We start from the raw sequence: 22,900 nt of genomic DNA, 5'->3' as shown, positions 1-22,900 counted from the left end.
TATCCCTCTTCACAAATAAGCCACAACTGAACTAACTGAGAATCTGATCACATCACTTCCCTTCTTAAAACCTTGATGGTTCCCCACCATCTACAGGCCAATGCCCACATTCCTCCTGAAGCTCACCATGACCTTCTCCTGCCTCATGCTCCAGCCTCAGTTAACTCTGCTCTCACCCTATCACTTAACACCTCAGACAAGCTGTATGACTGGTCAGTTATGACCCACACCTTGGTGTTCTACTTCTCTGTGTTTTTATCTTGTTCCTTCTGACAGGAAGGTCCTTCCCTAATTTGTAATTGCCTGACAATACCTTACATGTCCTTCAAACCCCAGTAAGAGAAACCAGAGTTACTTGCTCTGTATTCAGGACTACTTCTATCCCTTATATTTACTTACATTATTGCATCAGATAGTCCATTTATTTGTTTCTTTATCTTTCTCTCCTACTGGATATTAAGTCTGATTCATCTTTACATCCCTAGCACCTACCTGACACCTACCTTAAATACACAAGGAATGTTTGTTTAATGTGCCTGAACTCTACTCATATGCCTGGCATGTGCCTATACCACAAAACTCTATAGGATTCCTCCTTCTGGTACAGTTAATATAGATACCCTACAGTTCCTTAGTAAAACAGTCACATCTAACATTAAAAGGAAAATGAAATAATAGTGCTTTTTAATGTTGAGGCAGATACTGCATTAAGGTCAACTGGCCACAATGTGTTCCACTTAAAATAGCAACTCAGTTCTATAGATAAACTTTGTAAAGTCCAAAAAGGATAACGGCAGTTTGATTCTTTGTACATGTCAAAAAATCACTCCTTTTCTTCCATTCTGTGGAGCAATGGAATGTGGAAAAATAAAAACTCGAGATGACAATTTGGACATTATCTTGTGAAGTCAAACATGCACATACTCTTTCTCAGAAGCTTCGCTCCTTACAGAACCTCTAACACATGAGCTCAGAAAATATGTATATTAATATTCACAGCCTATGGTGCTTGTAATACCAAAGAGCAGAAACAAGAGAATGAGTATGTATAGTATAGCCACATAATGGGCTATTATAGAGTAGTGAAAATGAATAAAACACAGCTACATACAACTTAGATGAACTTTGGAAACACAATGTTTAGTTAAAATTAACTCACCAAAGACTACAAATATTATACCTTTGTTATAAAGCTCAACAACAACAAACAAAACTAAACAATGAATAATTAAGAGATTCATACATAAGTAGCGGCACTATAAGAAAAAGTAAAAGCATATTAATCACAAAATTCAGGAAAGTGGTTATCTTTTTGTAAGGTATAGAATCATGATAAAGTCTACATCGAGTCAATTCCGACTCATAGTGACCCTATAGGACAGACCAGAACTGCCCCATAGGGTTTCTAAGGGGTGGTTGGTGGATTTGAACTGATGACCTTTTGGTTAGCAGCTGAGCTCTTAACCACTGCACCACCAGGGCTCCGCTGAGGTCTATGGAAGGTTTTAAGGGTATTGGTAGTGTTCTGATACTTAAGTTCAGTGATGGTTCACAAATCTTCATTTCATATCATGCTTTATCTCAACTTATTTATTACATATATTCATTTATATCTGTCAAATTACTATATAATAAAATATGCTTAATCATAATATGCTCATTAGGGATATACAGCAAATAAAAATCACCACACTTAATAAGGTGATTACACAAATATGTAACACACTCACCGGGCTGACTTCAACATCGGCAACCTCAATAGATCCACCAATCCTAAGGTCTAAGATATTTGCATGGCGAATAGCAACCTTATTTAGGAGAAATAGAAAACTTTGTAGAAACCACATCAAAATATAATTATAAATTGCTGAAATACTACCTGGTATTTTTATAACTTTTTTTTAATTTAAATAATCAGAACATTTATAAATACCACAAGATTTATTCTAGTAGTTATCATCACATTTCTTGTTATGCTCAATTGATACTTCTAGGAAGCCTCCAACACACATGGGATCAGCTAAAGGCTTGTGAACTTTACTGCAGAGCTCTATCCATCCGAATAGATCTCAATGCCACTCTATATAGCCACCTTTTTCTTCCCTAATTTCAATGGATTATTCAAAATCAAAACAAACAGGAAACTGAGTGCAACAGACTTCTCCCCATAGAAAGACACTAATATCATCATCATCATCATCAATAATAATAAAAAATAGCAGATACAAATTGCTGATTTTATGGGCCAAGTACAGTGCTAAATACATTATCTCCATTTTATTCCTCAGTATTTTTTTTTTATATCCTATGAAGTTGCTATTGTTAATAGCCCTAATTTACAAGTGAGGACAACTGAGGCTTAGAGAGGCCAAGTAATCTGTCTTTTTCTTGAGGTCATACAACTTGAAAGCATCAACAGCTAAACTTGAACCAATGGCTGTCTAAAGTCAAAGATCATGTTCTTATCACTTACACTCAACTGTCTTATAGAAACTTAAGATAGTGACATAAGAATTTAGTTGTATAATTCCTACAAAATAGGAAACTACAGATTATTTGAACATATAAACATTTAAGGAAACCCTGGCGGCGTAGTGGTTAAATGCTACGGCCACTAACCAAAGGGTCAGCAGTTCGAATCCACCAGATGCTCCTTGGAAACTCTATGGGGCAGTTCTACGCTGTCCTATAGGGTCGCCATGAGTCAGAATCGACTCAACAGCACTGGGTTTGGTTTGGTTTTGGTATAATCATTTAAGCAAAAATCTCAGATGCATAAAAATAGCATTCCCTAAGAGACCCTATCTATACAAGCAAACAAAGAAGTCAGATCTAGATTTAAGTCTAAATGTATATTACACTCAAGAAACCAATATGAGAGTATTTCACTTTTTTCCTCAGAATCACTGACATTATTTATAGGCAAAGATATCACAAAATAGCATTTATTCGGAATTATTGGGGAAAGTAGTATGCCAGTTAAATTGTCTTATTAACCAAGTTGCCATATTCATAATACTATATGATTTCCACAATTTATTTAAAGGTTATATAGTACATAATAAGACATTTGACTAAAATCATAAGAAACACAATTTAATGATTCAGAGGAAATAGTGAATTGGCATGTTTTTCATCTGATGAACCATTTATACAAGTCTTGACTCCCCATACCTGCGTTTTATTCCCCTGCCCATCGTTTTTTCATTCACCAAAGACTCCTGGCTAAAATAACTCATTCACTATCTAGTCCATTGGTCCCTTGACCTTTTCATCGCTAGAGACTTAAACTACACCCTGACACTCTCATCCCTCATAACTGCATGATCTCTGAAATAGTACATACAGTCATCCTTCTCTTTCCCACAACATCCTTTCATTCCTGAATTTTCACTCATTTTCAAAGACATTCCTGGACATCATGGGGACTTCTAAGCCCGTGTTGTGTGATATTCTCGCAATTAGTCCCAATTTACCCTTCTATATTTCGTTCTTATTCAACTTCAATTCCAAAGTTTATTATTCTAGTCTCTCACTTACCAATATCTTTGATACACTTACACTCACCTAGGTTTCACAGGAGCAATGGAAAATTTGTTCATCATCTCTAAGATTAATCCTTAACCTTCAGACCCAAATGTATATGCAACTGTCTCTTTACTAGATCTCTCCGCATGGAGACCCAAAAGGTGCCTCAAACTCAACATGTCCTTCCAGATCTGATACTCATCCTCTGATCTCTTTCTCACTGTAATGGTGCCACCATTCTCCTCACTCTTGTCTTACCCCTCTCATAGATATGTAACCATTTTCAATCACCAAGCCCTAAGTATTCATCTGCTAAATGGATCTAGTATCCTACTTCCTGAAAGAGAATACCGTCTTCGCTAGCCTGGACTAATCACTCTGAAGTCAATCTTGCTGACCCCAGTTCACTGCTCTATAACTAAAGTGGTGTCTGAAAAATGCAAATCTGCTTTTGAAACCCCTGTGCTTAAAACCTCTAGCTCTTAATATGAAGCCCAACATTGTTAACATTGTTGATAAGGCTTTTAAAAAAAAAAAGGCTTTACATGAACTAAAATTTACCTAGGTCTCTAAGTGCTTCCTTCCCCATTATCCATGCAGTATATAATCTGGTCATGCTAAATTTTAAGTCCCTCATATCTGCCTTGCAGCTGTCTCTCTATCCCACATCACATGCTATCTGTACTTCTTAAAATACTCTTTCTCTCTCACCTCCTCCACCCCACCAACAACCCTTTCATCTGGCTGATTCCTAACATTTAGGTGTCTTAGATGTATCCTCACCAACAAGCTTTCCCTGACACTTTAACCGTGGGCTGTGTACCTCTCTTGTATATTCCCTTAACCTGCTGTATTTCTCCATCACAGTACTTATTACACAATACTGTTATTTTCTATAGAGCTGTTTATATTTCCCATCAGATTGTAAGCTCATTAAAGATCAAGGACGCTTGTTATCTTGTTCCTTTTGCATACCTAGCATTTACAATGGAGTCACATAATACGTCCCCAATAAATACGTGTTGGATGAATGAATAAATGAACCTCACTGTATTATACTGCTAAGAAAGGTCAGCTTTATAAAAACAGCATAATCCTTTAAAATACAGTGGAAGGTACTTTTTTAGAAAAATTTACATTTTGGTGACCATATTTTTGGCATTTTTCTAGAAAAACACTGTGCTTTTTAAAAAATACAGGCTTACTCTCAGACTATAAACCACAGTATTTAATTTAAAACCATTACATAGTTCTTCATGAAAGTAAGATACAATTCTTAGGTCATTTATTCGGGGGCCAGGCAAATCAGTGCCTATTACATTAGACTACATATTATTTTATGATTAATTGTTATGGAAAACTGATGAACAAAATGGGAGATATTTAAATATCATAACATTTAAATCCATTCCCCATAGGGAAAAAAAAAACATTTGAAACAAGTTCTCTAAGAAAAAAAGGTGTACATCATTTAAAATTGCTTTACCTCCAACTGTAAACATCTTAAACAACCAAATAAACCCCATAAGCATAAGATGGAAATGCACATACGTATAGATTTTTTTTTTATAGATATACCTTTGCTTTTGTATCAAATTTTTCTGCCACAGTAGGTGTGCAGCCAATATTGAGAACAGTTAGTCCCCCCAGTGGAACTATTCCTTCCGATGGAACAATATTAATGATTGGCAGAAGATTCTGGTCACAAACCTGTAAGTGAAAATGTGCAGAAATGCTGCATTATTCTTTAAAGTTGCTATTTCAAAGTATTTAGAAGAAAGCTTTCAAACTACAACCTAGAGTGAGAACGCCAGGGCCCAGGCCATGAGATGATTTTGTAATAAATTATCAAACGCCAGACACACAAATCATTTGTACGTCAACAAGCAATTGCAATCCTAGCCCAGCTAACAGAACCTTCAGTGGTGGCACCTTCCAATTCTAATAGGATAATACTGTCTATTATCTGGAGTGCTCTTTAAGACTCTGCAAAACTTACAAAGAACAGGTATATCCATCAGAGAAGATGTCAAAATTCTAGATACTACTTTGGCAGTTTACCTTTTCCCTGATCTTTAAAATTTTTTTAAAAAAATTGAAAGCAAAATTCGTGGAGAGGTGGGACAATGAACTGATTTCCTTTTCTTTACTATCACCATGACAGAAAGCATAATGTCTAGGATGTCATTTTAACCTTCAAAAAAGTGTAAGTAACTTACCAAGGATTTATGATGTAGTTTGTCAAAGGCCAATTCAGGCCTACCTACCGTATTTTGAGCCAGTATAATTTAAAGAGAAATTGGTCAATATATTTTTTGGGGTGAAGGGACAAACTAACAAGGTAAGAATATTGAAGCAACAAAGTAGAAAAGGGTATCCCCATTTGTTTATTTAGACCAAAGAGCTAATTTGGGCAGAAGCCAACATATAAAAGTAAGACATGAATGAAAGATCTCAAATGCTAACTTCTATTGCCACCATTGGGGGGTTCTTAATATATTTTTCAGTAAAACAAAACAAAAAACAAGACTCTATCCCCGCTCCCCCCCTACCATTTAAATCACAAATAACAACTATCAATAGAATATCTTCAGAATGGCCTTGATCTAGATCCAAGTTTCTACCATAACCATCCTGATTTCAGAGTGAAAATAAGGGAAATAGGAGAATCGTTCAACGAAATATGGAGTGTAACATTAATAACGAATGCATATATTTTTAAGATTTCATTTGACTATAAATTATCTCTTTTTTTTCAAGTAAACTAAAAGGCAGAAAGAAAAAAAGGGGGAGAGGAGAGAAAGAGAGAGACTAAAGAAAGAAAGGAGAGAGAGCTTTCTTATAAAAAATGAAAAGGACAAACTAGAAGAACTGTACTCAGATAAATCTCATGGGAAATATCTAAAAAATTAGCCTAAGTCTATTTATAAGGACTATGGTATTAACTTCATAGTCCTGTGGCAAAAAAAGTTAATTCATAATATGATTAGATTGAAATAAGAAATGACCAGCATTCTTTATTACCTTGAAAAAAGCATGGTTTTGTCCCACGTTACGAAGAACGGCCTTCCTCCAACTTGTTAAACCTTGAGGACTATTACTGAAGAGTATTCTTGATTCCAATAATATAACCTTGGTGTGACCAATCTAATAATAAGAGGACAAAAGGGGAAAGAAAATGCAGTAGGAAAAATGATAAGTCAAATACTTGTTTTGTTCACAAAATGAAGTATTTTAATTGTAAATATACGTTAACCAAATTTTGATTACTGGAAGAAAAATTTATAATCTGGATGTATTACTTATTCAATGTGTTCTAAGATGCAAAATGAACACAACTATAGGTTTTTATATTTTATTTTTGATGAAAAATACTCAGGGCATTATAATATTTTCCTAAATTTAAACTAAATGTGTGGCAATCTAGTTACAATGGAGTGATAATGTCATATGAGATATTTTCTTTAGAGATCAGATCATCTACCAGCCTTCCTCAACTATGTACAGAGTGTTACTATGTGTTATGTAGAAGGAAAGTGTTCAAACGTCACCCAAGTATGGAAAACAAGATTCCAAGTTAAATTATCCAGGCATGTATCTACTACAAGTCTCATAGTAGTTAATATGTTGAAAATGTGCACTTTGCTTATCTAAGAATAGGAAAGTAGTTCACTGTGATTCACTGAAGCACAGGACTCTCCTCATCCCATGCAAAGAACCTCACAGAACTAGTATATCATAGAACACATTTTGAAAAATATTGGGATTATCCTTTGCTCCCTTACGGAAAATAGTAGTCAAAGAGATCCAGAACCCAAGGTTTCCAACTCCTCATTCAGTATTCTTTACACTCAACCCTACTGCCTTTTTCTATGAATTATTATTTATTTTTTAGACTTTTATAACTTCTTATAGTTATTTTGAAAACCCTGGTGGTTATTTGAATAAAATGATTGGAATAATCGGAATAAAGCTTTTCAAGCAAAGCTAACAGAAAAGAGAATAGTTGAGTAAGTTATTCATAAATCAATGGCAAACCTTAAATGAGCATTTTACTTAATCACTTAATGTTCCTCCATCTTTACTTTTTTAACAGTGACACTTCACAGTTCATTTCACTGTAAGGGCTTCAAAAATAATTTACCTAACGGGTTTTAACAATAATTGAATTCATTACTCTGATATCTCAGAGTATAATTCTCATTCAGTCCCAGTGTGGGAAAAGCAAAAAGCAAATTATCATAGAAGGTAGAAGCAAAGGCTGTGGAGGACTACAGATTTGAACAGAAATTCCAACTAGGGTGCTTACTGCCCTTGTGAACTTGTATTGGTTACTTAACTACCTAAGCCTCCATTTCTTCATCCATAAATTGAGGATAACAATACCTGCCTTATAGGGTTGTTGTAAGGCTTAAATTAGATAATATATGAACAGTATTTACCATGGTACCTGACACATAGTAACTACTCAATAAAAGGCGCTTATTTTTAACACTAGATCTAAATTACTAAATTACCTATCCTTTCATCTGTTAGAAAAAAATACACATTGGGTGAGTATGAGGACAAATTTATATACACGAACTTTTCAAAGACAATAAAGTAAATAACAGTTGAAAAACAGAAACGCATACATATGTTCACCATATGTATGCATACACGTTATGAGAAATTTCATAGAAACACTATTTTAATAGCTAATACTTTGAAACACCCCAAATGCCCACCAGCTGAGTAATGGATAAATGACGGTATAGGCATAAAATGGAATACTGTTCAGGACTAAGAATGAATAGTCTACAACCACATGCATGAGCACAGATGAATCTCACAAATCTAACGATGAACATGAGAAGCCAAATATAAAAAAGACCACATGGCTTGATTAATTTATATAAAGTTAAAAAATTAATCTATGCTCTTGAAAGTAAGAATGGTGATGATCTTGGGAAAGACACATAGTGACTGGAAGTTTGCTTGAGGGGGTGTCTTTTGGGGTGTTAGTCATGTTCTGTTTCTTGAGTTGGTTGATCTGGGTACTTGTTACAAAGGTGATGTCAGTTTGTGAAAATTAATTCCAGTGACATATAATTTAAAATATAAATTCAGTGACATATAATTTAAAATATGTACCTTTCTGTATATACCACATTTTTACGCAAATAACTCACGCCTTCTATATTTGTTTGCCTGCCACCCCCTTCTCCCACTAGGTACCCTCACAAGCACTACCATGCCAATCCTCTTCCACAGGTTGCTGTAAAAAAAACAGCATAGTGCATTTAAGGAAATACCTCACTTAGAGAGGGCATGGATGGCAAACAAACGTAGAAGGCTGGCATTATTTGTGTGAAAACATGGTTTGTATTATATCTCAATAGAAAGTTAAAAAAAAAAAAAAGAAAAGAATCTAGAGTCATTTGCACATAGTGAAAAGCTGTAGGATCCAGCTTATTTCAAGCCTGGAGAAGAGGAAAGTTTCTACTGAGTTCTGACTGCCATTTATCTCTCATTTTTTAAGGCTACAATGTCCTTAACTGCTTAAAATATATAACAGCACGGACGTGGCTTGAAGAGGAAATTTAGTAAAATAACATTTGGCTTTTGTTAAATTTCTAAGAATACTGGAAAAGCAATTTGGTAGACAAGTAAGGCGCATTCTTGGTGTTTAAGAGGCACGAAATTAAGGCCTTCAGGGCTGTTACCACAGAAAAAGGTTTAAATTACATATCACAACTTTCACTTTACTCATATTTTCATTAAAAGAAATATATTCTACAAAAACAAGAGTTTCATCCATTTCCTTGCTATGAAAATTACATGAGCCATTTCATACTGAATTACTAATTATCATTAGAATATTAACAATGTAATACATTAGGGAAAACTATATTTTTCTCTATTTTTCTTTGGCTTCTAACAATGAAATAATTTAATTTCAAGTGCCCTCCCTCCCGCCAACAGTATTACATACATAGAGATGATCTAACAACAAGTGTTTTCTTGGCATAAGTCTTGGATTTCTGAGGTCATTCTAGATAATACAACACATTTTCGAGTAAAATCTTCATTTATGTTAAAGAGGTGGCTTCACAAAGGTATGAAGACAACTTAATTATTGCATGCAAAAGCAGATTTGACAAACACTATACGTGTGTATATGTATGTATGCGTATGTGTGTGTATATATATATATATGTATTTATACCAACCATATACAAGTATGTATACTCAACCAATTTATAGCCCTTAAAATAAAAATCATATGTAAGGGATATAATTACATGTGCAACACATTTCAGTGTCAATGCGTTTCCTTTATAGACCTGAAGAATAAATTCTCCCCTTTCTGGAGAACTGAAACCTGGTTGCCATGTTACTTCACATTCCAGTGATGAGTATGCTTCGACAACGCCTACACAGAGGATAGAGAGAGGACAGGACATTTATCACATTTGCATTTTATTTCTTTATTTATTAATATTCAAAATAAGAGCTGATACAAAAGTGTAATGATGTTGTATGATAATTAAAACCAAACTCCAAAAATAGGAAAATGCTAAAAGGGGGATCAATAAGTAGTCTTACAGGTTTGATTATAAATCCAAAATGCATACCTTATATTCCAATTTTAATAGGCAATAGAAAATTTATCAAGGAGGCCAACACTCCACAATTAGAGCTGACCTTACATAAAATTTTTTTTTTTATGTTATAGACAGTAAAACACCATTTGTGATCCCTGACCAAAATGATTCCCTCCATGTGTTTCTCGGCATTCTGAAATACTGACCAACGTAAGACACTCATGCAAGCTTTCTGAGGGAGATATTACCCTCACCAGAGACTCTTTTGGAATGTATACATCATCCCTAGAGATATAACTTCTGATGTAGCTATCAATAATTAATACATTTCTAGAATTCAAATGTATTGAGAACTGGTAGGTATCAGACACATTTGATGTGAGCTGTTTTATCTGGTAAATTCATCCTCTCCTTTGGAGTAAGGAAAACAATACTTGATGGAAAGAATGACTTAGAAGTTCTTTCTTCAGAAAGAAGAACACCTGAGATTCAAGGGCAACAGATATTGAATGTAGAGGTGAGTGATTATCACAAACAAACCCCACCTCGGGTCAAGCTGACGCTCCTATGAGAAGGGAAGCAGAATTGTAGCTTTTGTTGGGAAAAAAAGCTCTAGAGTCTGAGTGATCTGGATCAAAGTCCTGGCTCTACTATTTACAAGCTGTATGACCTTGGCAAGTTGCTCAAATTATGTACGTGGCAGTTCCTCAATCTTGATAAAAGAGTACCTCCCTCCTAAGTTTGCAATGACCATGTAGAGAGATAACACCAACCTATGAAGTGATTAATTTAGTGTGTGAGGCCCCAAAAGCACTCAGTGTCGGATATTATTAATACCACCCTTGAATGCCAACACTGTGCTGGTCATGGGAGTGCTAACAGTGTAGTGGGGGGGTCCATCAGGATTACATTTGGCTCTAAATGACAAAAAGCCCTGCTACACTGGCTTAAGTAGATAGGGGTGTATTTATCTCAAGCAATCACAAGCCCAGGGATAGATATTCCAGGACTGGCTCAGTAGGTTGACCAATGCTTCTCCCAGCTTCCTACACCACTCTTTCTTACTGCGGCCATCCTCAATGTGGAAAGGCATTGTGACATAGTGATTAAAAGAGTATGGGTCCTAGGGTCGGACTTTCTGTTCAAATTTCATCTCTGCCACTTATTGGCCGAGAGCTTGGACAAATTTACTTAATCTCTATGTAACTCAGTTTAGTTATCTGTAAAATTGGAATAACGATTGTATCTAATCCAGGAAGTCCTTGTGGGAATTAAGTAAACTATCTGAAACAGTGCTTGGCACACAGAAGGAGGATGGGGCTCAAAGAAAATTCTGTCCATATCTAACTGGCAAGGGAGGCTGGGGAAAAGAGTCTTCTAGCTAAGAACATTGCTGCCCCAAACAAAATTGGGTTTCTGTTAGCAAGAAAGGGGGATGAATATCAGATATGTATTTAGCAGCATTCACTGCAACAGAAAAAGGTCCCTGGGTGGTGCAAACGGTTGGTGGTTTCAACACACACAACAATGCTGCAGAAGAAAGGCCTGGTGATCTGCTTCCCTAAAGATTATAGCCAAGAAAACCCTATGGAGCAGCTCTATTCTGTCACATGGAGTTGCTAGGAGTTGAAATGGACTCAGCAACAATTGGTTTGGTTTGGTTTTTAAGGCAATCGGAAACAGATATAAACAAATAATTGTAGATGGCATAATAAAGGCACAATAAACCAAAAAAAAAAAAACCCATTGCCATTGAGTTGATTCCGACTCATACCGACCCTATAGGAACAGAAAAGAGAATGAGGGGGAATTAAATTAGCCCAAGGGAACAGAGGAAATGTCATAAGGAGGTGGCACTGGGCTACAACATGAAGGACGAGAGGAAGGAGGAGGATAAGGCCTGAGGGAACTGTAAAAGCTGTGTTACAGCAGAGGATGAGAGTAGGGTGTGGAGAAGGCTGTGATGGGAAGCAACTTTGACAATGATTTAATACCACACATTATGAAATCTCGGCTGCTAACACAAAGGTTGGCAGTTCAAACCCACCCAATGAGTCCATGGAAGAAAGTCCTGGCAAATTGCTTCTGTAAAAATTACAGCTAAGAAAACTCCATGCTCTATTACACACGGGGTCACCGTGAGTCAGAAATGACTTGACGGCAAGGGGTTTTTTGGGTTTTATTATGAAATCCGAGTCCCCTAAAAAGAGTTTAGAGCTGTACGAGGACTGAATATATGCCACTGTTGAGGATTCAGCTTTGGTGGAAAAATAACAGTTTTAATTTTTCCCCTCCAGTTAGGATAGCTATGTATTTTTCTCCAAGAATATTATGTATATCAGGGAGCAGGGAAGAGAAACTGGATGGCTGGATTGACCCAAGGCCAAGATTTATAGGGCAGGTACTGCAAATGGCCAAGGAGTGAGAGAACTGAGAAAGAAGGTGAGAGTGAGCTGATTAAAGACAGCTTGAGGACAGAGTGACTCATGTTTCAGTAAGGTCAAAGAAAACCAGGATGCCTGTTTTGTTTTGAACAATACCTAGTGGAAAAATCAATTTAGAAGCCAATTCTATCTCAAAAAACATCAATCATTGTTATGTTCTCCCCTTACAATATCCATTGTTTGAGTACAAATTCAAAATACACTACATCTTAGGGAGAAAGAACAGACACAATATAAAATTTGATTTAGAGATATTCAGATTAGCTTAAAAATTTTAGAGAGAGCGCTATATGATCAAATGTATTATCCAGGACACAAAACCAATATACCAAAATGGATATAAAAAAAAGAGCCTGAGAAAAAAAGTCGCTTTCTCTTTATATAAACAGGTAAAAGTGTGTAATTATTGTGTCAATATTCTAAGCACCAAAAAATGACATAAGCAAATCCATGTAAATAATATAAATTATACAAAATTTCTTCAATGCTATATGAAATGGATTTGACTACTGTTATCATTCATATTCTAAATAAAAATTCAAAAGTACTTGAAGATTAATGGCATTTTTCATACAAGCATTTTATTTGGAATTAAATGTCTGTTTCCTCATGCTTTGATCACTAATTCTTTGATTTAAAAAAAAAAGTAAGAGTTATGGTGAGCAACCCAAAGAAAATAAAAGCTAAAATTGCCTTTGTAAGAGTTCTAAAGATATTAAGAAACATAGCTGGTCCTCTGGTTTACAATAATGTAATTTCAGTTTTATTTTGTACCATTTAAGCATCTTTACTGCCTTTCCACAGCCTCTGCAAGGGAAGTCCAGCCCATTCAGGCTGGCTAGGATGGAGAAATCCAACAAAAAGTAGCGGTGCGCTGTGCTTTTCAGATACCTTGGTGCACTACCACATGACTGATTAGAACCTATACCTGGAATGTAGGGAACATAGCTACCGCCCTTTGATATCTACCTAAACAAACTGGAGGTGGTTTATACAGAATCTCTGAAATGCACAGAAATTCTTTCTCTTTCTTCTCTGATCATTGTCTCAGCATTTCTCTAGATTGGGCAGGACCCAATATTACCAATAATAATAATGGAAAAAAAAGCTTTTTCAAATGAATATGCTAAATATTGATGACCTTGGATGCTCAAAAATTTGTGATTTGGTATTGCACTATATCAATACGGGTTAATAAAGAGATTACATACGGCTATGCCAGTGATCTCTAACTCTAATAAATGGATAGTCTTGCTCTTCCACTTGCTGAATTTGTCAGCATCTCCACTTATGCAGCCACACTAAAAATTAAGTGAACTTAAATTAATAATTAAGATTGTTTATAAAGCTCCCTGTTACAAACACTTGTAGAGTTACATAAAAATCCTGATTTGGAAATGACTGATATTCACAAGAAAATACACCTAAGGCAAGATGTCTATAAAGCAAGACTTCTCTGTGACTGGAATTATAGTCTATTTATATCTCAAATAATGACTACTCCTAAATTAGAGATAAAGAGGTCAGGACACCAGGGGATGGAGGGAAAGAGAGAGGGTGGAGGAGGGGGCAAGGAATTGATAATGGGGATAAATGACAAGATGAATGTCAGGTTGTTATTCTGAGGACACTTTCAGGATAAAAAAAATCAAAATAGAATTAGAAAAATTTCATAATCAAATAGCTATCCATGCATTTGGCACCTATACCTTGCCAGGCATTATAGAAGGAGTTTTCCATATATTTAATTTTCACACCCACCACCACCACTACCAATTGCCATTGAGTCAATTCCGGCTCATGGCAACCCCATCCATGTGTGTCAGAGTAGAACTGCACTCCACAGGGTTTTCAATGACTGATTTTTCAGAAGTGGATCACCTGGCCTTTCTTCTGAGGCACTTCTCAATGGACTCAAACACCAACCTTTCAGTTAGCAGCTGAGCACATTAACTGTTTCTACCACCCAGGCACTCTAATCTTCACAGCACCCTTATAAAATATATTATTCTCTCCATGTTACAAGATGATGAAACTAATGCTTATAAAGTACTTTGCTCAAAATCAGAAAGCTACTGAGAAGCTAAGATGAATTTTGGAATTAGATCTAACTGATTCCAGAGTTGCTTTCTTCCCACTCATACACAATTGGACTTCAGCTGATTTTAAAGCATCACATGAGTCACTGCAGATACAAAGACCCAGATCTTTCCATCTATCCAGAAAGACATGATATTCACATAAAGCGAAAGTGCCATATTGATGATTCAGCCTCTAACTTGCCATTTAAACTTTTAAAAATGATTGCAAGTGTCCTCATGAAGTCCTCAGAGCACATCACATTGATGTTTCCTGAATTTGAACTAAAGGAGTCACAGCTGAGCAGTTACTAGGGCTTAGTTTTAGAATGCATACAGTATGTTGGATTACAGATTCCACGGAATAACAGAAGCAAGGTTAAGAGGATCGGAACAAATAACGGACTATCAAAAACAGTAAATCTGATATTGTTTTATGTTAATTAAATTCTTCTTATTTAAATGAAAGTTTTAAATTCAGATTTTGATTTTTTAATAATTGTATTGAGTATAAGGAATTTGTCAATTGTCCTAAAAGAATTCAAAATATAATGAAATATAAACCATTCTGAATCACATCTTATTGTCATTCTTGAACCAAAACTAAACAAAAAATCACTTTGTCCATGAGGATCCATATTTTCAAATCATATATATGTACATAAAAATATATATTCCTGATGACTGTATATGATTTACTTCAATGTTCTTAGCACCTTTACACAGTTCACACTTTATTAATAAATGATTAATGCCTGAATGAATAAGTGAATAAATGAATGTCTAAATCAAATAGAATAAACCATTACCTTTAGAAGGACGAATGGAAAACACCATCCGTCTTTCTTTCCTCACCGGTAGCCATTTAAATTGGGCAAAATAATTCTGACGATTATACAACCTAACTGTTCCCCTAAAACATGCTTTCATCGCAAAACCATGTGGTCTCAATACTATCTCATTAGAAGACAGCTCAAGCTTTGCTAACTGGACAACTGCCATCACTAGGATGTGCCCGCCAGGTGTGTTGTTCACAGTAAACGTGAAAGACCTGTAACATAACAAAAGCATCCAAAATTAACTGATTAAAACAATTTTGCAATTATACAATTTTTATAGGCAAAAAAGTCATATTGATTAACATCTGCAAGTTGTTGTTAGTATGCAATACTTCAAAAATTAATTATGAAATGTAATTAGACTACCACCAAAACACGAATCCATAAATACACGCACATATAGTTTCTACATTTTGGTATCAAATATCATACACACTACAATAATTTGGGTACCAATAAATACATATGCTACTAAAGGACAACTGAGTCTAGCAAACAGAAATTGGAAAATAAATCCTACTTCCAAAATTTTCCAATGGTGGGTGATTCGAATATCATTGAAATGTAGGTACTGGTTGTAGGTGGAATCACATATGAAAGCTGTTTGGTCTTCTGAAGTTCTTCCAAATCAATATCTAACTGGATCAAAATATGCATAGGTAGCATATTAATAACATGCAGTGGATGAGTATTTGTGGAGTTTACACAAACATCACCAAAGTTAAGGACTGAGGGCCCTGAAAGAATGAAAAATGATTTATTAAGTTTAATGTACGCAAATGTAACCATTTATTTTCAAGCTTTCAGACTATATCTTGATCAAGTTGTAAAACAAATGATACTTCAAAAAATATTTACCTTAATATCAGAAGGTACTAACAAGACTTTTTTAATTTAAATGACCATAATTGATACTTAGAGATTTACTAAAATTCAATACAAATGTATTTGAATTGTATAGATAATTATGTGGCCAAATTATGAATATTCATTATAACTCATCTTAGTAGATGAATTTGCATACTCTAAAGTTCCCCCTCCCCATTCACAACAATTATTATGTCTCAAAAACAAACAAAGAAACTCGCTGCCGTGGAATTGACTCATGGTGACCATATGTGTTACAAATTAGAACTGAGCTCCACAGGGTTTTCTCACCAGGCCTTTCTCCGGTGGCAACGCTGAGTGGGTTCAAACAGTCAACCTTTAGGTTAGTAGTCGAACACAAACTGTTTGTGCCACCCAGGGACCTTGTAAACTCGGACAGGGGCCCTGTCCCCATAGGGCCATTAGTGAAACACATAGGATACTAGGTAAAGAAAGGAGGGGAGTTGTGGAAGAGTCCTGGGAGAGGCACTGGGCATTGCCTTCTGACTTTGCTCTTTTTGCATTTGTATGTAACTATGCTGCTAAACAAAAGGTCGGCAGTTCAAATCCACCAGGCGCTCCTTGGAAACCTATGGGGCAGTTACACTCTGTCCTTGAGGGTTGCTATGAGTCAGAATTGACTCAACAGCAACGCGTTTGGTCGGGTTTTGGTTTATCTGATTAGTCAGTCACCTTGGAAGGCACAGAGCATTTACAACCTAACAGTGAATGGTAAATTCTTGGGGCTGTAAAGGCCAGCACCTGACATATACCTGGTAGAAAACAGATGTACAATAAATGTTTTACCTAAAATGATCTGCAGACACAACCCCAGACAGACAATGAACTAATGAGTACCCTGACTGTGATGCCCAAGTGCCTCATTGCCACTGTGTGGCAGGGAGAATGAGTTTCAGAGCTCTTAGGGCATTGGGTCCTATTTCCCGTTCAGAATCAGTGGCTGGGGGACCCTGACTCCCTCTGCCAGCCCATCGCAACCCTTTCATTCAGAGTCAGACTAAACTTTTGGCATTTCCCATAGTCCTTACTGACCTACAATTTGACCACCAACTAGCTACCTCAAATGACTGCCACCCAGGTATTTAATCAGCTCCCCCTGCTTGACCTCTGGATTTGCACCTCTATGGGCCTCTCCTCTAGTCTAGATAACATCATAGTTGGTATTTAGAGTTTTGTGTGTTGGATTCTCCCTGGAGAGGGTCAGTCCATTCATTCCATTATTCATCCTTGCCCACATCTCCCTCGTGGTCACCCCAATTCTGCCTAGAATAAAAAGGAAACTTCTTCAGACCAGTGTAGCCACTATTTCTTTAACCCTAAACATCCTTTGGGAGTCCCTGGGTGGTACAAATGGTTAACATGCTCGGCTGCTAACCAAAAGGTGGGAGGTCTGAGTCCACCCAGAGGTACCCTGGAAGAAAGGCCTGGAAATGTACTTCTAAGAAATCAACATTGAAAACCCTAACAAGCACAGTTCTACTCTAACACAGGTGGGGTCATCATGAGTTGGAGTCAATACGCCAACTGGTAATCATTCTTTAAGAGTTTTGGTGAAAATGACCTAAAGAAGGATATTGTGCAACACCTTTTCAAGGGTAAGGAGCAACTGTTGTTTTCCTAACCCATGGTCAGCCCAGATGCCTCATGCGTTCACTTTACACAAGTACCTGTCTCTGTTTAAATATATCTCCAGAGACCTAACCATATGGTATAAAATAGACCTGCCACAAGATACCCCATTATTCTCTATTCCCTTAACCAGCTTTATTTTTCTTCATACTATATATTCCAATGATACGTACAAACAGACAGGTTTGTCGCCCCCAACCCCACTCCAGCTAAACATAATTTCTATGAAAGCAGGGATTTGGACTGTTCACTGCTGTATCCCCAGCACCTAAAACTGAGCCTGGTACATGGTGGGCATTCTATTAACACTTGTTGAATGACTGAATGGATAAAGGAATGAAAAAGTCAGACGTTAAGCATTTTCTAATGTAACATACTCACCGTATGGACAAAAAGTTTTTACACTTTCTAAGCAATGGCTATGTGTGAGACACTGGTTTAAGTGCTTTACCTGCATTATCCCACTCAGTTCTCAAAACTAACCTAAATCCCCAAACCAAACCAGTTGCTGTGGAGTCGATTCCAACTCATGGAGACCGAATGTGTTTCAGAGTAGAACTGTTCCATAGAGTTAGGTAATATTACCATTACCCATCTTACAAATGAAACAACTAATGTCATAGAGCTAGTAGGCTGCAGAATCAAAGACTCAAAAACAGAGCCTTTCTACTCTGTTATATGTACTGCATTTCTAAAACAAACATGCAAGTGTGCACATACTCACGTGTACACGTTTGCTCATGCATGTGCGCACACGCACACATATATAAACCCGGAGGCCCACATCTCAAATCTCCACATTATGCTACACACAAACTGAATTTTAACAGAGATTAAGTGAGACTATTATCTGTCAGTGTAGCATGTATGAAACTGAAGCAAAATCAGCAGAGGATCTTATAAAATTCAACTTAAAATGCACAATTTTTTCTCTCCTAAACTCTTTTATATTTTAAAAGACCATGGGGTGGGAATTCCATAATGGCTGAGTGAGAAACTCTGCAAATCTTCCCCTCAAAAAGCAAAATATGAAATTTGATAAAATTGTCAAAAACTACAATTTAAAGATTGGAAATTAACTAAAAGTATGTGACAAATGGAGAAGCATTTATTTAAGAATATCTACTAACTCTCCATAAGAACAGTGGAAGTCTGTAGAGTTTTAGCCTAATGCTATTCCCATTGCCCACACCCACCTCGTGGTGCAGAAGTGCTGGACGGGGGGTTACTTTAATTGGAGCAGAGGATGGAAAATTCCATTCCCAGGGGCACTGCAAAAAAATAAGTAAACTGAGTGGCAAACACTCAGGGAAGGCCAGCATCATGATCTGAGGCCTCAATACTGGTTGGAGCAAGTAATACATTGGCAGAGGAGCCAGAAATTTAACAAGGAGATTTGGAGAGCCATTCAGCCAAAGTAGGCTTTGATAAGATCATACCTATTTATATGGAATGGTAAAGGACCCAGAATAGTTAAGCAATCACGAAAAAGAAGAGAAAATTTGGAGGACTTACATTTACCAATCTCAAAACTTATTCTAAGGCTACAATAATCACCTAAGGTGATCCAACCAAACGTGGAAATTATACAACAATATCATTAATATCACATGCAAGCAAAATTTTACTGAAGATCATTCAAAAATGGCTGCAGCAGTATATCGACAGGGAACTGCCAGAAATCCAGGCCGGTTTCAGAAGAGGAAGTGGAACCACGGATATCATTGCTGATGTCAGATGGATCCTGGCTGAAAGCAGAGATTACCAGAAGGATGTTTACCTGTGTTTTATTGACTATGCAAAGGCATTGGACTGTGTGGATCATAACAAATTATGGATAACATTGCAAAGAATGGGAATTCCAGAACACTTAATTGTGCTCATGAGGAACCTTTACATAGGTCAAGAGGCAGTTATTTGGACAGAACAAAGGGATACTGATTGGTTTAAAGTCAGGAAGGGTGTGTGTCAGGGTTGTATTCTTTCACCATACCTATTTAATCTGTATGCTGAACAAATAATACGAGAAGCTGGACTATATGAAGAAGAAAGGGGCATCAGGATTGGAGGAACACTCATTAACAACCTGCGTTATGCAGATGACACAACCTTGCTAGCTGAAAGTGAAGAAGACTTGAAGCACTTACTGATGAAGATCAAAGACCACAGCCTTCAGTATGGATTACACCTCAACATAAAGAAAACAAAAATCCTCACAACTGGACCAATGAGCAACATCATGATAAACGGAGAAAAGATTGAAGTTGTCAAGGATTTCATTTTACTTGGATCCACAACCAACAGCCATGGAAGCAGCAGTCAAGAAATCAAAAGACGCATTGCACTGGGCAAATCTGCTGCAAAGGACCTCTTCAAAATGCTGAAGAGCAAAGATGGCACCCTGAAGACTAAGGTGCGCCTGACCCAAGCCATGGTATTTTCAATCACATCATATGCATGTGAAAGCTGGACAATGAATAAGGAAGACCGAAGAAGAGTTGATGCCTTTGAATTGTGGTGTTGGTGAAGAATATTGAATATACCATGGACTGGCAAAAGAACGAACAAATCTCTTAGAAGAAGTACAACCAGAATGCTCCTTAGAAGCAAGGATGGCAAGACTGCGTCTTACATACTTTGGACATGTTGTCAGGAGGGATCAGTCCCCGGAGAAGGACATCATGCTTGGCAGAGTACAGGGTCAGCGGAAAAGAACAAGACCCTCAATGAGGTGGATTGACACAGTGGCTGCAGCAAAGAGCTCAAATATAACAGCGTCTTATAAGGATGGCTCAGGACCAGGCAGTGTTTCTTTCTGTTGTGCATAGGATCGCTATGAGTCAGAACTGACTCGACGGCACCTAACAACAACAATAATCAAGACAGTGTAGAACTGTCATAAAGATAGACATACAGATCAATGCAACAGAATTGAGCATCCAGAAATAAATACTGATGTATACTGCCATTTGATTTTTGACAACAATGCTAAGGCAATTCAAGTGGGTTCAGATTCATGGAGAACCACTAGCATGGCTGTAGTCATAAAGACAGGCAATTATAAGTGTCAGTTAAAATGTGGAGAAATTGGAACCCTTATATATTGCTGGTGGGATTTTAACTTGGCACAGCCACTCTGGAAACATTTGGCAGTTTCTTACTCTGGAAACATTTGGCAGTTTCTTTCAAAGTTAAACATACACTTAATATTACAAACCAGCAATTCTGCACCTAGGAATCCAACAAAAAGAAATGAAAACATATGTTCACTCAAAGATTTTTATGTGAATGTTCGTAGCAGCATTGCTCATAGTAATAGCCCATAACTGGATGTCCATCAACTGGTGAATGGATAAACAAAATGTGGTATATCAATAAAGTGGGATTCTATTCAGATATGAAGAGAAACACAGTATTGATAAATGCTCCTACATGACTGAACTTCAAAAACATTATGCTAGGTGAAAGAAGCAATATACCAGAAACCACGTAATTATGGTTCCATTTATACAAAATGTCCATAATAAGCAAACTGATGAAGACAGAAAGTTGATTAATGGTTGTCTGGGGCTGAGTCTGAGATTAGAGAGTGACTGTATGCAGGCATGTGGTTGATGACACTGTTCTAAAATGATTAATATGATAATGGTTACACAACTCTAAAATTCATTCACCTGTATATTTTAAACTGATGAAATTTATGAAATATTAAATTATATCTCAATAAAAAGTTGTAGTAGGTTTTTGTAGATTCTTACCAACAATTACTTGATGAATTTGCTTTGATGTCAAAATTAAGCTACAATCTTGTTTTTCTTGGGGCGTGGATGGTTCTGATTTAAGTCCTTTGAGAACCTGTGAAAAAACAATTTTTCCCCAACATTAATCGTTGAATATTAGCAAAAGCTGTTTTAAGAATTCTCGTGGCATGAACCAAACCCAAAATTTGTTGCCATTGAGTCAATTCCAAATGACAGCGACCCTATACGACAGAGTGGAACTGCCCCATAGGGTTTCCAAGGCTGTAATCTTTGCAGAAGCAGACTACTACATCTTTCTCCTGAGGAGCGGCTGGTAGGTTTGAACCACTGACCTTTCGGTTAGCAGCACAGTGCAAACGTAAAATAGTGCACTTGCCTTTTTTTTCAGGGACTCTGCTTCCTTGGATGCTATATTCCTGGTACATAGCATTTTATCATTTTTGATCTGACACTCTGCTGAAGATGTCTCATCTTCTATGTCTGATTCTGACAGTGAAGGTGACTTGAGACCCGATCCTGGCTGTAACCCTATGTTTAGTTCATCGTATGAATACCTGGATTCCCTATCAAAATAATGATAATAATAAACTGAGTTTAAACCTTTTAGAAAACATGTCCAAAAATCTAAATATTCTCTGTAGCTTATGCTGTTGGTGCCCCACTCAGATCCAGTTAACCACACTGGTGCACTTATCTGCAGAAAATTCTTCTCTGCTCAGGGAAGCCCCTTCTCAAATATCTGATTAAGGAAGTTATGCCCACCCAGTGGTTTCCAACAGTCAGTGACAGATACGGAACACAAAAGACAGACCACTTTGGCTCAAGGCAAGAATAAGAACTACGGTAGTATAATTTTTGATCCAGAGAACCTGGGGAACAGCCTGAAGGTAAACTTTATTTGAAACATATTCTTCCTTGGCTCCTTCCCCTGCTTCTCTTATCCTGTACTCATTTCTCCTGAGAGCACACTCTACATAAATCTCATGCACTGGAATTCTTGTCTAGGATCTGTGTCTGGGAAAACCCACCTAAGACATGCCGAAATCAGAACATAACAAAATTATTGTGGTTAAAGTAGTTCAATGTTCTGCTTATTTTACATTATTAAAATGCTCCTTAAATTGCTAAAAATTAAGAAGAAAAAAA

At 36.7% G+C, this 22,900-nt stretch overlaps 1 protein-coding gene across 4 annotated transcripts in view; it reads right to left on the bottom strand.

Annotated features, from left to right (window-relative positions):
* Nucleotides 1-22,900, bottom strand: part of CFAP47 (cilia and flagella associated protein 47) — a 321,340-nt gene that overhangs the window by 264,535 nt on the left and 33,905 nt on the right. For all 4 annotated transcript variants that reach the window (XM_049871901.1, XM_049871902.1, XM_049871903.1 and 1 more), the window contains exons 12-19: nucleotides 22,131-22,317; nucleotides 21,752-21,848; nucleotides 15,997-16,213; nucleotides 15,447-15,688; nucleotides 9,813-9,943; nucleotides 6,553-6,675; nucleotides 5,107-5,238; nucleotides 1,731-1,808 (exon numbers count right to left, since the gene is read on the bottom strand). In XM_049871901.1, coding sequence (XP_049727858.1) covers nucleotides 1,731-1,808; nucleotides 5,107-5,238; nucleotides 6,553-6,675; nucleotides 9,813-9,943; nucleotides 15,447-15,688; nucleotides 15,997-16,213; nucleotides 21,752-21,848; nucleotides 22,131-22,317 — 1,207 coding nt within the window. The remainder of the gene's footprint in view (nucleotides 1-1,730; nucleotides 1,809-5,106; nucleotides 5,239-6,552; nucleotides 6,676-9,812; nucleotides 9,944-15,446; nucleotides 15,689-15,996; nucleotides 16,214-21,751; nucleotides 21,849-22,130; nucleotides 22,318-22,900) is intronic.

Source organism: Elephas maximus, chromosome X, assembly GCF_024166365.1.
Source record: "Elephas maximus indicus isolate mEleMax1 chromosome X, mEleMax1 primary haplotype, whole genome shotgun sequence".
Classification (NCBI taxonomy): domain Eukaryota; kingdom Metazoa; phylum Chordata; class Mammalia; order Proboscidea; family Elephantidae; genus Elephas; species Elephas maximus.
This window is presented reverse-complemented; position numbering and strand designations above follow the sequence as displayed.